This window comes from Aspergillus piperis, assembly GCF_003184755.1.
Source record: "Aspergillus piperis CBS 112811 unplaced genomic scaffold BO85scaffold_1, whole genome shotgun sequence".
Classification (NCBI taxonomy): Eukaryota; Fungi; Ascomycota; class Eurotiomycetes; order Eurotiales; family Aspergillaceae; genus Aspergillus; species Aspergillus piperis.
Genome location: NW_020291591.1, coordinates 1860164 through 1872087, shown reverse-complemented (window position 1 = coordinate 1872087; position 11924 = coordinate 1860164). Strand labels below are relative to the sequence as shown.

The 11924-nt window shown below is 50.6% G+C and overlaps 5 protein-coding genes across 5 annotated transcripts; 4 read left to right on the top strand and 1 right to left on the bottom strand.

Moving 5' to 3' along the window:
- The first annotated feature begins 384 nt into the window (after nucleotides 1-384).
- BO85DRAFT_494856 (uncharacterized protein) lies at nucleotides 385-2115 on the top strand. Its single transcript, XM_025663877.1, has 2 exons — nucleotides 385-962; nucleotides 1009-2115. The coding sequence occupies exons 1-2, from the start codon at nucleotides 555-557 to the stop codon at nucleotides 1942-1944; spliced, it is 1344 nt and encodes a 447-aa protein (XP_025521077.1). The 5' UTR covers nucleotides 385-554; the 3' UTR covers nucleotides 1945-2115.
- Nucleotides 2116-2239: 124 nt separating this feature from the next.
- BO85DRAFT_361703 (phytoene desaturase family protein) lies at nucleotides 2240-4199 on the top strand (the record flags this gene model as incomplete). The annotated part of the gene is made up of 4 exons (XM_025655597.1): nucleotides 2240-2267; nucleotides 2320-2441; nucleotides 2485-3018; nucleotides 3084-4199. 4 exons carry the CDS (start codon nucleotides 2240-2242, stop codon nucleotides 4197-4199), a joined length of 1800 nt encoding a protein of 599 aa, XP_025521076.1.
- Nucleotides 4200-4344: 145 nt separating this feature from the next.
- On the bottom strand, nucleotides 4345-5908 carry BO85DRAFT_387208 (cell wall glucanase). The gene is made up of 3 exons (XM_025656663.1): nucleotides 5693-5908; nucleotides 5205-5639; nucleotides 4345-5157 (listed from the first exon to the last, which is right to left on the bottom strand). Exons 1-3 carry the CDS (start codon nucleotides 5805-5807, stop codon nucleotides 4496-4498), a joined length of 1212 nt encoding a protein of 403 aa, XP_025521075.1. The 5' UTR covers nucleotides 5808-5908; the 3' UTR covers nucleotides 4345-4495.
- A 2835-nt stretch (nucleotides 5909-8743) lies between these two features.
- BO85DRAFT_444492 (poly hydrolase) lies at nucleotides 8744-9910 on the top strand. The gene has a single exon (XM_025659025.1). It carries the CDS (start codon nucleotides 8767-8769, stop codon nucleotides 9721-9723), a length of 957 nt encoding a protein of 318 aa, XP_025521074.1. The 5' UTR covers nucleotides 8744-8766; the 3' UTR covers nucleotides 9724-9910.
- BO85DRAFT_387204 (zinc-binding alcohol dehydrogenase family protein) lies at nucleotides 9905-11498 on the top strand. The gene is made up of 5 exons (XM_025656662.1): nucleotides 9905-10206; nucleotides 10269-10403; nucleotides 10459-10674; nucleotides 10722-11092; nucleotides 11190-11498. Exons 1-5 carry the CDS (start codon nucleotides 10059-10061, stop codon nucleotides 11370-11372), a joined length of 1053 nt encoding a protein of 350 aa, XP_025521073.1. The 5' UTR covers nucleotides 9905-10058; the 3' UTR covers nucleotides 11373-11498.
- The last annotated feature ends 426 nt before the right edge of the window (nucleotides 11499-11924 follow it).

The following is an 11924-nucleotide window of genomic DNA, read 5'->3' as shown; positions in this document are numbered from 1 at the left end:
TTCTGATGCATCAGCTGTAGACGGCGATCGTGATTGGACAGCCTTGTCAGCACAACTGGATTACCCTTTTTAACTCACCTCCCATCCTCCCACTATACTCCCGGCCTGGTCGGCATAACTCTGAAAGTGGTTCTCGTGCCTGACATTGCATATTAATGCAAAACTATCACCGATGTTGTCAGCACGGGCTCGTAACCAACTTCAAGGTACCGAATCCGTGTCCGAGCGGGAGCCGCACATCAGGCGTGCCAAACTGTAAGCTGACAGGAAGGGCTCGGCAGAGGATCGAGCACAGGGGCAGTGCATGAGGAGAACGCAATAGTTAATGGAAGGTGAAGCGATCAATACGATGGCCTAGTGTTCAGTTAGATCCGCAGTGGCCAAGTACGGCTATGCGTCATCGCTGGGGCTCAGCAAACAGAATCGGTTCACTGAGGTACACCGTTATGAACAGAAACAAGCGGGATATCCAGTTGCGTCCTACTGAACTCAAATGAATATACCTGGAAAATATTGAGGGTATACTGGAATCCTCAACAGATGCTGCTACTACAATGCGGCGCATTCTTTTGTCGCTTCTACTATCTCTTTCGCTCCTCTTCATCTTCTACAAAACCAAGCATATCGGAGACTACACCATTCGAGTTGCCACGCCTGGATTGAACCCGGGAAAGCATATAACTGTATCTCGCACAAAAAGCGACCGATTCCGTCCCCTCAGACTGACAGAATGCACCGACTCAACCCCCGGATACTATGCACCATGTATGGCTCGGACACTACCGAATGTAGTATCCGCTGAGGAACTGATCTACCCTGCCTACACCATAAGCCCTCCAATATTCGCTACGTCCCGCCCTCACGATGCAGAACGGTGGTGGAACACGACGTGGATGATGTGGGAACGGGCTTATGAAATGAAAGGTCGAGTGCGTTATCCTGAAAAGCACGGTCAGATATATGTGAGTGTACACATCCCTGCATAAGATACAGATACTTATATTGCAGGTATTTGAAAATGTTACCCTATCTGCCTCTACACCCTTCGACAAGTGGATCATGCAAGCCTGCGTGTCCGGCCTCGCTACAACCTCTCATGTTGTACCTAGCAGCGAGGAGCCCACCCATGACAGCGTGCTGCTGGCAAACTTCCCAGACTCATGGTCAATGCAGCACTTTCTCGACCGTGGCATGCGCGCAGTCGCGCAGTCGCGGGATCATCAGACGCAGTACGTAGCTACTGGGCGCGAGGGACACAGATCCGTCGAGGAGTTTTGGTCATACCTCGGATATCCTGCAGACCGGGTGCTGCATGGCGATACAACCTTTGTGGCATCGCAGCTTATATGGAGCTGTCGTGCACCGCTTATCCATCCGTGGCTGACACAGAGATCCCTTTCGCTCCTCAGTCCTGATAGTCTTCAGCCAGTGGAAAAGACAAACCGGAAATTAATTTTATACATGACACGATCGAACGGGCTGATCCTCAATGCTGGCAGAGAAGTACTCAACGAGGATATTCTCCTGGCAAATATCCAATCACTTCTCAATAAGAGAGGGAAAAGGGAAGAACTGAAGATCTTCAATCACGAGGACTTTCCCAGCACCGACGCGCTGATGCGCTACGTTCATCAGAACGTCAAAGCAGTGATTGGTCCCCATGGAAGTGCTCTGCATAATCATTTTTGGGCTGCCGATGATACGCTGTTGATCGAATTTATGCCCACGTCCAGACCGGACTTTGCTTTCTATGAGGCTGCAAGCATGCGGGATCAGCCATATGCGGTACTGATGATAGATCCGGTGGATGATCAGCATAACATGGAGGTGGATGTACCTGCTGTGATCGAGATTTTGTCAGAGAGGTTGGATCAGCCACTGGAGATGAGCGAGCGACTGAAAGTAGCGTATGATTGGGAGGCGGAAGAGCTGGGAGTTAATTAGCTTGTTCCTGTATGCTATACCCGGATTACCCGAAAGTAAGTTCGGTTGTCATACAGTCTAGGCGTCTAAATGTTGTTTTGGGTTTACGTTTTCCTGTTGGTGCTCGGTCTGAGCCGTGGATACCAGTTCGTCTGCCTCGTCGCCCACTTGCTCTGTCGTGGTGAATGCCTGATCCCTTGAGTATAAAGCTTATGACATCTCGCACATAGTTTACTGTATGACATCAACTCCCAGCTGTAAACGCTAGAGAATCAGACAACTACCTTCACATCCTAAAGCGCCTGCTCTTGGCTCAATGGAGCCTCCCACTGCCATAGTAGTTGGTATGAAGCACATTTATCTTCTGCACCCCTTTTCTAACTACTCACCAAATAGGTGGTGGTGCTGGTGGCGTCGCTGTCGCAGTGCGCCTCGCCAAAAAGGGCTACAAAGTGACAGTGGTGGAGAAGAACGCAGATATCGGGGGACGCTGTTCTCTAATGCAAGAGGATGACTACGTGCGTCCCTCTATATATCCCAAGGCAATACTCACATCTGTAGCGCTTTGACCAAGGCCCTTCCCTTCTCCTCATGCCGTCGTTCTTCCACCAGATCTTCCACGACCTAGACACCTCCCTCTCCGATGAGGGCATCACCCTCCGCAAATGCGACCCTAACTACCGCATCTGGTTTCCAGATCACGACCACATTGACTTATCCACTGACATTCCATCGATGAAAGAACAGATAGAAGCCTACGAAGGACCGCATGGATTCGAAAGATTCCTGCGCTTTTTGGTTGAATCCGGTCGACATTATACCTTGTCCTGTGAACATATCCTGCACCGTAACTTCGCAACCATCTGGAGTCTCGTCCGCTGGGACCTTCTCCTCGCTTTACCCAGACTCCACGTCTTCGAGAGTATATATACTCGTGCGAGTCGGTACTTTCACTCCGATAAACTCCGTCAGGCATTCACATTCGCCAGTATGTACCTGGGCATGAGCCCATTTGATGCTCCGGCGACGTACTCTCTGCTACAGTATACGGAGATGACAGATGGGATATGGTATCCCATTGGAGGATTTAGAACCGTACCTCCATCCCCTCGTCCCTCTCATTGCTTAAATATGATCTGAGGCTGAAATATGAAATATAGATCCTCGACGCCCTCGTCAAAATCAGCATCCGCCACAACACCGCATACATCCTCAACACGCCCGTAACCTCCATCGCCCTCAGCGACGACCACAAGCACATAACCGGGGTGCATCTCTCCAGCGGCAAATTCCTCCCCGCAGACATCGTAATCATCAACGCGGACCTAACCTACGCATACAACAACCTGCTCCCGAGAACCACCTACAGCGAATCTCTACAACACAAGCCCACCTCATGCAGCAGCATCTCATTCTACTGGGGTTTAGACACCACTCTTCCGAGCCTCCAATCCCACAATATATTCCTCCCTCCCTCATCAAAATATAAATCCACCTTCGACGCTATATTCAAAAACCACCAACTCCCCGAACATCCCTCATTCTACCTACACATCCCAAGCAGAATCGACCCCTCAGCCTCACCACCGAACACAGACGCTATCGTCGTCCTAGTCCCCGTCCCTCACCTCTCCCCAACAACATCTTCCTCCTCCTCATCACCAACATCCCCATTAAACCCCCACAACGCAACCGCCTACTGGCACACCACCACTCAAACCATCCGCGCCCTGATCCTCTCCACTATCCACGACCTCACAGGCAACAACATCGAACCACACATAGCATGCGAAAGGATCGAAACCCCACTAACCTGGAAAGACAAATATAATCTGGATCGCGGGGCGATACTCGGTCTTTCGCATTCATTTCTCAATGTGTTGTGTTTTAGGCCCAGGATTCAGCATGAGAGTATCCAGGGGTTGTTTTTCGTTGGTGCCAGTACGCATCCTGGGAGTGGAGTGCCGGTTGTGCTTGGGGGGAGTGGGGTTGTTGTTCGTGTTATTGAGGAGTGGGTTGGGAAGGTGAGGAGGGGGGATATAGGGAGAGGGGTAAGGGGGGTGTGGGTTGGTGTCGTTGTTGTTGTGGTGGTGGTGGTGATGATGATGCGGGTGGAGATGGGGATGAGGATGGGTGAATGGTTTTGTGGGCTTGAGGAAGCGTGGATGGAGAGCGGCGATGAGTCGACTTGGCGGGTGTTGCTGTGTGCTATTCTGGGAATTGGGCTGGTGAGGAATTTGTGTCTTGCTTGTACAGGGGTACCTGCTGAGTTGTAGACTTTTCTTTTCCTGGGTGGTGGGGAGAGGCAGAGTGTGACTGTGTCTGTCTGTGGTATTATAGGGTAGCCTTATCGATTGATATAGCAGGATCTTTATAGTGTTTGTCGTAGGCTGATTCAATCCGCTGTAGGACAATTATATGTTCAGTGCGAGCGTTATATGTACATTTACACTCAATATTACAATTAAGTACACTATAGTCATACACCTTTCAAATATAGATCCGAAGAAATATATACCACATCAAGCATCTCGCGTGCCACGTTCATACTTGGAAACCGTGTACCACCCATCTAGGACAGACTCAGCGCAACCACGGCACCGACTGCCGCGAGGACCGATCCCTCCATCACGCGCTCGCCATACCCAGAAGCGGCACTCTTCTTCGTGCTGCTGTCTCCACTGCTACTCCCGCCGGTGCTACTGGCTCCGGAGCTGGATCCCGAGGCGGTAGCCGAATCCGACATCTTGGTACCAGCAGTCATGTTCAGGCCAGTATCCTGCAAGTTGTAGAGAACGGTGCTGTTGCCGGAGAGTTCAATGGTGTCTGACAGACCGCTGTCGCTGGTGTACACGTAGGAAGTGTCACCCTTGTCGATAGTTCCAGCCGGGGCAGGGTAGCACTCGATCGTGATGTCCTTGTACTGCGCGTAGAAGTAGCCGTACTCCTTAATATCCGTGCTATCCCAGTCGATCAGACCACCAGCCCATTCAATGGTACCCAGTCCCTCGGCTTCCGAACCACCGGGCCAGATGGACATCTCCAGCCGAGACGGCGTCTGGGGGTACTGGTAGACACCTGAGGTAGCGTTGTAGGTGGAGTTCTTGGTCAGTGTGCGCATCACGGTGCCATCGATGAGCCATTCCAACACGTCGGGCTTCCAGTCGATGGTGTAGGTGTGCCATTCGTCAAAGGTGTTGCCGTTAGACACGGCGGCGTTGACTTCATTGGTATCTGGAATGGTCAGTTTGAAATACGAGAAAGACAAGCTGCGAACATACAGTTTTCTACACCCTGGAAGTAAAAGTTGGTCTGCGCGCTCGACAGATTGTATCCAACCCATTCAAGGTCGATCTCATCAAAATCATCCGACATCAGAATAAAACCCGTCACGACACCTTGTGTCCGACTGCTCTTGATCTTGGCCGACACCTTCCCATACCAGATGTAATGGTTGAGGGAGTACAGACTGCCCGTCGTGCCGTTGGGCATCGTCAACCACAGACTATCATTCTTGATCTTGGGGTAGCCGCTGTACACCCAATCGTATTCGGACGCGTTACCAAGGTAGTGGTCGTACAGGACTGCATTGTCCATGCTTGTGAACGAGTAGGTCTGGTTCTTGCAGATGGGCTCGGGCGTGCAGCTGTCGAGCGAGTACGATTCAAGAGGGTTGCAACCTCCCAGGCAGTAGGTTCCTACACCACATTGTCCACCTTGAAGATAATATGTCAGGATATGTGTGAATTACGAGGCATGGTGTGCTCACTGTAGCAGCACGGGTACTCTTCCGGACACTTGCTGTCGGTGCTGCAAGCCGGGGCAGAGGCTGAGGCGGTGGCCGCAGCCAGACAGGCCACGAACCATGCAGGAATGTGGCGCATATTGGGTCCGAACAAGAATGCTATGCCGCAGTCAAGGGGTGTGGCAGAGGACTGCCAAAAAGGACTGCCGGGGAGAATACACTGGGTACAGTGAAAAGATGAAACAACAGCGTAGTTTCAGTAGCAAAGGAACGGCGGGTTCAGCATTATATTGCGGGAAAATCCCGCATGTCATTGATTCCCCGAACCGACCGGTCAAAAGGGGGAACGTGTGGGACAAGGCGACAGCCAAACGATAGCAGACCGAAAGCCCGCAGATATCGCTTAAGCATATTGGAATCGGATAATCGCATACAATTTTTTTGAGTAGGACGGACCAACTAACCCGAAAAGTATTGGTGAACAGTGGCAATGACGAGTGGTATCACTTTTATGGGTACACTAAATGTCTTGGAGAGGCCCGCTGAAGATAACATGTTGATGGCGCTCGGCGATACCATGGTAGAGACGGGTCATATCTGGGTCAGGTCACCGGGGGGGAGTCTCATCACAGTAAATCATAAGCGAGCTCGCAGCCCTCCATATCCGCTACGCAGGGACATTTGTACTTCATTGTGACCTTCCCCGGTGATCGTACGTCAGAGCAATTGGATCGAATCTGCACGAATGGCAGGTCTTCATGCTGGGGAAATTGTTTCACGCCTGCCGAGGGCGACCAATCCGAGCTAGGCAGCAGGATTCTCCTGCGCCATTGTTGGGTCAAGCTTTGCTAGTGCCAGCGCTAGTACAGACTAACCAGCGCCATCCCAGGGGTATTGCGCGTCTCCGTCATTTGTTATCAGAAAGCGGTGATCAATATTTAATTCTAAACAGCGGCGTAGGAGATGGACTGATATGGAATGTAGCCCCTGCGCCATGTTATTTTGCAGAGTGTTCGTCTCGGTCCTGCGTAGATCAACGGGGCGCCGAAATTGAGTTGTCCGCTTCCTGGGGAAATGTTTTATGCCGGAAACAGCCGCTATTCCGAACGGCTTGCATTTTTCCACGGTGGGTCTGGCCGTCGGACTTCATTGGCGATGATTCTTCAGTATTTATCCATGTCTCACCCGGGATCAGCTGGTCAGAAGATGTCCCTGATTCTCTTGTGTTCTAAAGTTCCCGCCCGAATCCGGTCACACCGTTAGCGAGATGACCCTAGAAGAATATGCAGCCGGGGGATGTACTAAGTAATCATTCACCGTAGTGGGCCAAAGATCTCCTAACACCAATTGGGGGAACTGAGCAAAGCCATGCCAGATTCACCCACGTTCTTGACTCCTCGTGCACCCCCTTGTCAGCTTTCCATGAATCATAATTTGGACCAGCTAGGAACTCCGGATGCGATGCCGAAAGCCGTCCCGAAGCTTGGCTAAAGCTTGTCTCAGCCAGAAACTCAGTCCGTTCCTGATGTCTCACAAGCGTTCATTGACCGTGGAACCCAAAATAACTAAGACATGTTCTACCCACGCTAGTTCGGCCTGTCATAGGCAGTGCTGAAAGACAGAGTAGCACGTGTTTCGCTCCCTCAAATAGATCGTAAGATGCTGCTAGCCGTTAATGACGCTAAAACCGTTCTCGTCGTCCACTCAAGCTGTCCAGTTAAGGGGCAATATAGAAGATGAAATATAGCCAGTTTTGAAAGAGACGTACCACTAGTCGGAAACCAGTATCTTCCTCCGATGCACTCTGTGAGTTGCGGGGAACCAGAGGAATGCCTGCGCGTCTCCAACCAGCACCGCATCTGCTCAATTTTTAGGCTGCAACTATTTCTCCGAGACATGCCCCTGGTAAGCAAGTATTTGGTTGTGTATCGGAAGACAGGCCCCTAGTAATATATACACCTTCTTTTTTGCAAACTCGGCCTTGAGAAGCGACTCTGGTGGAATGAAAGACAGCCCCTCGTGATAGCCCAAATATTTGAGCTATCGCAATCCAATATCGAACCCGGTAAACACTGGGCTTGAAGTGTATGTAGTAGGATAGCCATGGGGCATAAGAATATTCAATTTGTGTCATTTTTGTGTCATTGAACGATGGAAATCCAAGGACGGGGTAGACGGAGATGCAGATGAAGTGAAGGAAGGAGGGAATAGATCAAAGCATCGTCGCCCTCGTGACTCGATCACCTGCGGATCAGGTGATTCCTCAAACAAATTCTACCAGCAATCATGTCCAGCTATGGTACTTCTATCTTTGATATCCTATGACCATGCATTCCACTATCCATTATGGGCTAAACCCTATAATCTCAGAGTTCAAAATAGTACCACAAATTGCCAGCCTGACCCAGGGATTTCTAACCAACGGTAAGCACCATGCAACGGAGGTACTAAAGTTTGCTCAACATGTGCCATGGCCAGCAATTCCATCCCTATGATCTTCCCAGATGTGTACTGACACTTGGAAGATATTGTCAGAAACCTATAAGCTGAAACGACATTCTGGAAGTATATGCACGAGCTTCATAAAGAGATAGAGACGCTGTTTGCTGATGAAGACAACGGGTGTGAGGAATAGCTATCGTCAGCATCCAGTTGATAAGCAACTTCATCTGGCTTGATCGCTCACCCAATTGGGATGAAATGTCAAATCGGCCACAAGGGAATGTTCTCAACACTTTTGTTGGTAACCAATTTCTGTTGGATCCACTTACACTCCGCATGTCCCCGCAACCACTTAAGATCGGGAATGCGGCTGACGGCCCGGAATAAACTCTCAACGTTGAACGCCGTCGCTACAGGTGTATTGCTGGTTGCAAGTGGTTGTCTATCCAGCTTACCCCTATAACGCTTCAATCTACTGTTCTCATCCTTGGGGAACAAACGTTGTTCTTAGCGCTTACGGCCCAACAGTTCTAGTTGTCGGCATACCGGCATTCCGTTCTTTCCGACCGTCAGATTATATACCAGTGTCCCAGCACATTCATTTTGGAGCATTTCGACCACACCCGAGGGAATATTTGCAATAGAGTCGCGCAATCATGAACATACCTCTTACCACTCCCGAAGTACCGCCACAATTCCTCAAGTCGGCGTTTCTCGTCGGACACATCCCCCAGCGCACTCTGGCAGCTGAACCACGCGTGTCCTACACTCTGTACATCCCTCCCACACAATACAATCCAGACCCCAACCGCGTCTCTAAATCTAGCCCTTACGACAAAGCCAAGCTTCCCTTGCTGGTCAATATCCACGGTACGAGCCGCAAAACCTCCATCCGACCTGAGCAGGCCTTCTTTGCGGAGTCGACACCCTGTGCCATCCTCGCCCCGCTTTTCCCCGCGAACATCGATGGACCGAATGATCTCGACTCATATAAGGTGCTGCGTTCAGCGACACTGCGCTCCGATCTTGCGCTTCTGGCAATTCTAGATGAAGTGGCTACAGTATGGCCTGGAATTGACACAGAGAAGGTCTTCTTAGCGGGGTTTTCTGGTGGAGGGCAATTTGCGCATCGGTTTTTCTACGTGCACCCGGAGCGACTAGCGGCTGTGAGCGTTGGTGCCCCGGGCAAGGTCACTATGCTTGACGAGCAACTGGCATGGCCAAGTGGGATTGGTAATTTTCAGGAGCTGTTCGGTAAAGGTTTAGACAAGGATATTATGAGAAACGTGCAGGTTCAGCTAGTCATTGGAAGTCAAGACGTGAAGGTCCATGGGGGAAAGGAGTTCTGGGAGTGGGCGAAGAAAGTGATGGCCCAACGAATGGCTGCGGAAAAGGCATCCGAGAAGGACGGTGGCAAAGAGAAGATGGGAAAGCGGGAGGTAGTGATGATGGACCAGGGACGATCGCAGTCGCTACAGCATTTGCAGAGCAGTTGGAAGGCAGACGGTATTGAGGCTCAGCTGGACGTGGTGGATGGAGTGGCACATAGCTCGGTGGGAGTGCAGGAATGTGTACTAAGCTATCTGCAGCCACTGATACAAAAGCGCGGCTGAGGCCGGATGGCAAAAAATGGAATAACCAATCCAAATGGTGGGATGTTACCGATGAGAGACTATGCCAACACTCGGAAGTGTATGTCGGGAAATGGCCGGAGATCTCCTGACGCGGGGGATTCCCGTTCCCCGCATGTTGCTTCGCTTTTAGCGCGCTTATCAATCACCTTGCCTGTTAGCCCATTCACCAAGTCTCTCGCGCTCCTTTATAAATACCTCTAACTAGCTAGTGTGCAAAAGTACACTTCAAGTACAACCTCGAACTGACCTGGCAAGAACCTTCCACTCGGTCTGCACTCGGAATAGCGCAGAATACCGACCAGCATCTCACCATAATGGCCACCCCATCAAACGCAGCGCTCGTTGTCCGCGTGACAGATGGTCAATCACCCAAGCTGTCCAGAGAAGAGATCTCCCTGCCATCTCCAGCCTCGAATCAAGTGCTGGTCAAGTTGTCGCATGCTGCACAAAACCCGACCGATGGTTAGTTCACCTCCCAATCCCATCCTACCTGTCCTGCATCCAACCCCACTTACACACTATAGTGCAATCCTTCGATAGCAACGCGTTTGGCGACGGCGCTGTTCTCGGATGCGACTTTGTCGGCGAGGTTATTGAGCTAGGCAGTGAGGTTACCCGACTCGCCAAAGGTGATATCATTGCTGGCTTAGTCTGGGGAGGTATGTAGTCACCGCATTCACTTGAGTATTCACGCTGACGCGTGCCTCGTTGCAGGAGAGATCAAAGGTCTAGGCGCATACAGCCAATATTGTCTAGCAGACGAACGAATCTCATTCAAGTTACCTACCAACAGCAACATCTCGCGCGCAGAAGCCAGCACCATCCCCCTCGCCGCAGCTACAGCATGGCTAGCTCTATTTTCCAAAAGCTGTCTTGCACTTAATCGCAACCCAGCCAAGGGTACCAGGATCCTGGTATGGGGTGGTAGCTGTAAGTCCCCATGACACTGAACCAAGTACAATACTGACTTAGTTTAGCAAGCGTCGGCCTATACACCATCCAACTCGCCTCTCTCTGCGGCTTCGAAGTAGTGACGACATGCAGCCCCAAGCACTTCAACCTGGTCTGCGCTTCTGGTGCCAAGTACGCCTTCGACTACAAAGACAAAGATGTTGCTGAGCAGATCCGGGGACTGGCGCCGGGTCTACGCCATGTCTTTGATACCATCGGCAACGCGTCGTCCTCTGCTACAGCTTCACGCGCGCTTCATCCCGGACTTGGGAATCTCTGCACAGTGCGTCCTGGAAAGGCTAATACGAAGAATGTTGTTCCAGGAACGCGCGTCACGGATGTGTTGGTTTGGACGGCGTTCCTTAAAGATCATAGCTACGGAGAGTTTAAGTGGCCCGTGCGTATTCTCATCCCTCCTATCATATGATGTGCCCCGCATCGTTGGATATCGGCATAAAACACAGCTGACTAAATCCTTTGGTAATATATAATAGGCATCGAAAGATGACCACGAGCTTGCCAGCGAGTTGTTTGAGAAGTTGCCCGGCTGGTTGGAGAAAGGTACACTGAAGCCTAATACGCCGAAGTTGCTCAAGGGATTAGACGCGGTGGCGGACGGATTCCAGGAGTACAGAGATGGAAAGATCTCGGCGTACAAGATAGTTTACGAGCTTTGAGTCTACTATGGGCTATAATATTGATGATGGCATTATGATGGCTTTATCAAGATAACATGATACAGAGTGGTTAATATCAATCACCGAGACAAGTTATCTATTAATGCCAGCCCACGATTGCTTTTTATTCCCCTCACTTCACCAGGACCACGTATTGCCATACCCTTGTTGTAATTTATCAAGGGCCAACAACGGAGCAATCTTATAGTCAATGATCATAAGTGTATCACAGCTCGCGACGAGACACGAATCTATCATATCATCACCTATGGGCTATCTCTAAAATCAGTCCCCTGATCCTCTTTTGGATTGGGCCTTTTCTAGTACTGGGTGCGTCGACCTCTCCATCCTAGCTTGGGTGGTATCTGTCGATACCTTTGCCTAACACACAAGCGTACTCTGGCGCTGCGCGAGACGGTGAAATCAGTAGGCAGTCTGCCATCGGCGTGTAAGTACTTAATCCCATAAATAAAACAGCTTTGCTATCTGATACTTTATTCACGGTCACAATCCCAGCTCTGCCAATATCATATCATGGAAATTGAAATAAAG

Excerpts from the sequence above, each read along its gene's own strand:
- BO85DRAFT_494856 (XM_025663877.1), top strand. The coding sequence starts at position 555 with ATGCGGCGCATTCTTTTGTCGCTTCTACTATCTCTTTCGCTCCTCTTC. Across the intron at positions 963-1,008 it reads AAAAGCACGGTCAGATATAT|GTATTTGAAAATGTTACCCT; the intron begins GTGAGTGTACAC and ends CTTATATTGCAG.
- BO85DRAFT_387208 (XM_025656663.1), bottom strand. The coding sequence starts at position 5,807 with ATGCGCCACATTCCTGCATGGTTCGTGGCCTGTCTGGCTGCGGCCACC. Across the intron at positions 5,640-5,692 it reads AGAGTACCCGTGCTGCTACA|GTGGACAATGTGGTGTAGGA; the intron begins GTGAGCACACCA and ends ATTATCTTCAAG. Across the intron at positions 5,158-5,204 it reads CTTCCAGGGTGTAGAAAACT|ATACCAATGAAGTCAACGCC; the intron begins GTATGTTCGCAG and ends TGACCATTCCAG.
- BO85DRAFT_444492 (XM_025659025.1), top strand. The coding sequence starts at position 8,767 with ATGAACATACCTCTTACCACTCCCGAAGTACCGCCACAATTCCTCAAG.
- BO85DRAFT_387204 (XM_025656662.1), top strand. The coding sequence starts at position 10,059 with ATGGCCACCCCATCAAACGCAGCGCTCGTTGTCCGCGTGACAGATGGT. Across the intron at positions 10,404-10,458 it reads TGCTGGCTTAGTCTGGGGAG|GAGAGATCAAAGGTCTAGGC; the intron begins GTATGTAGTCAC and ends GCCTCGTTGCAG. Across the intron at positions 11,093-11,189 it reads ACGGAGAGTTTAAGTGGCCC|GCATCGAAAGATGACCACGA; the intron begins GTGCGTATTCTC and ends AATATATAATAG.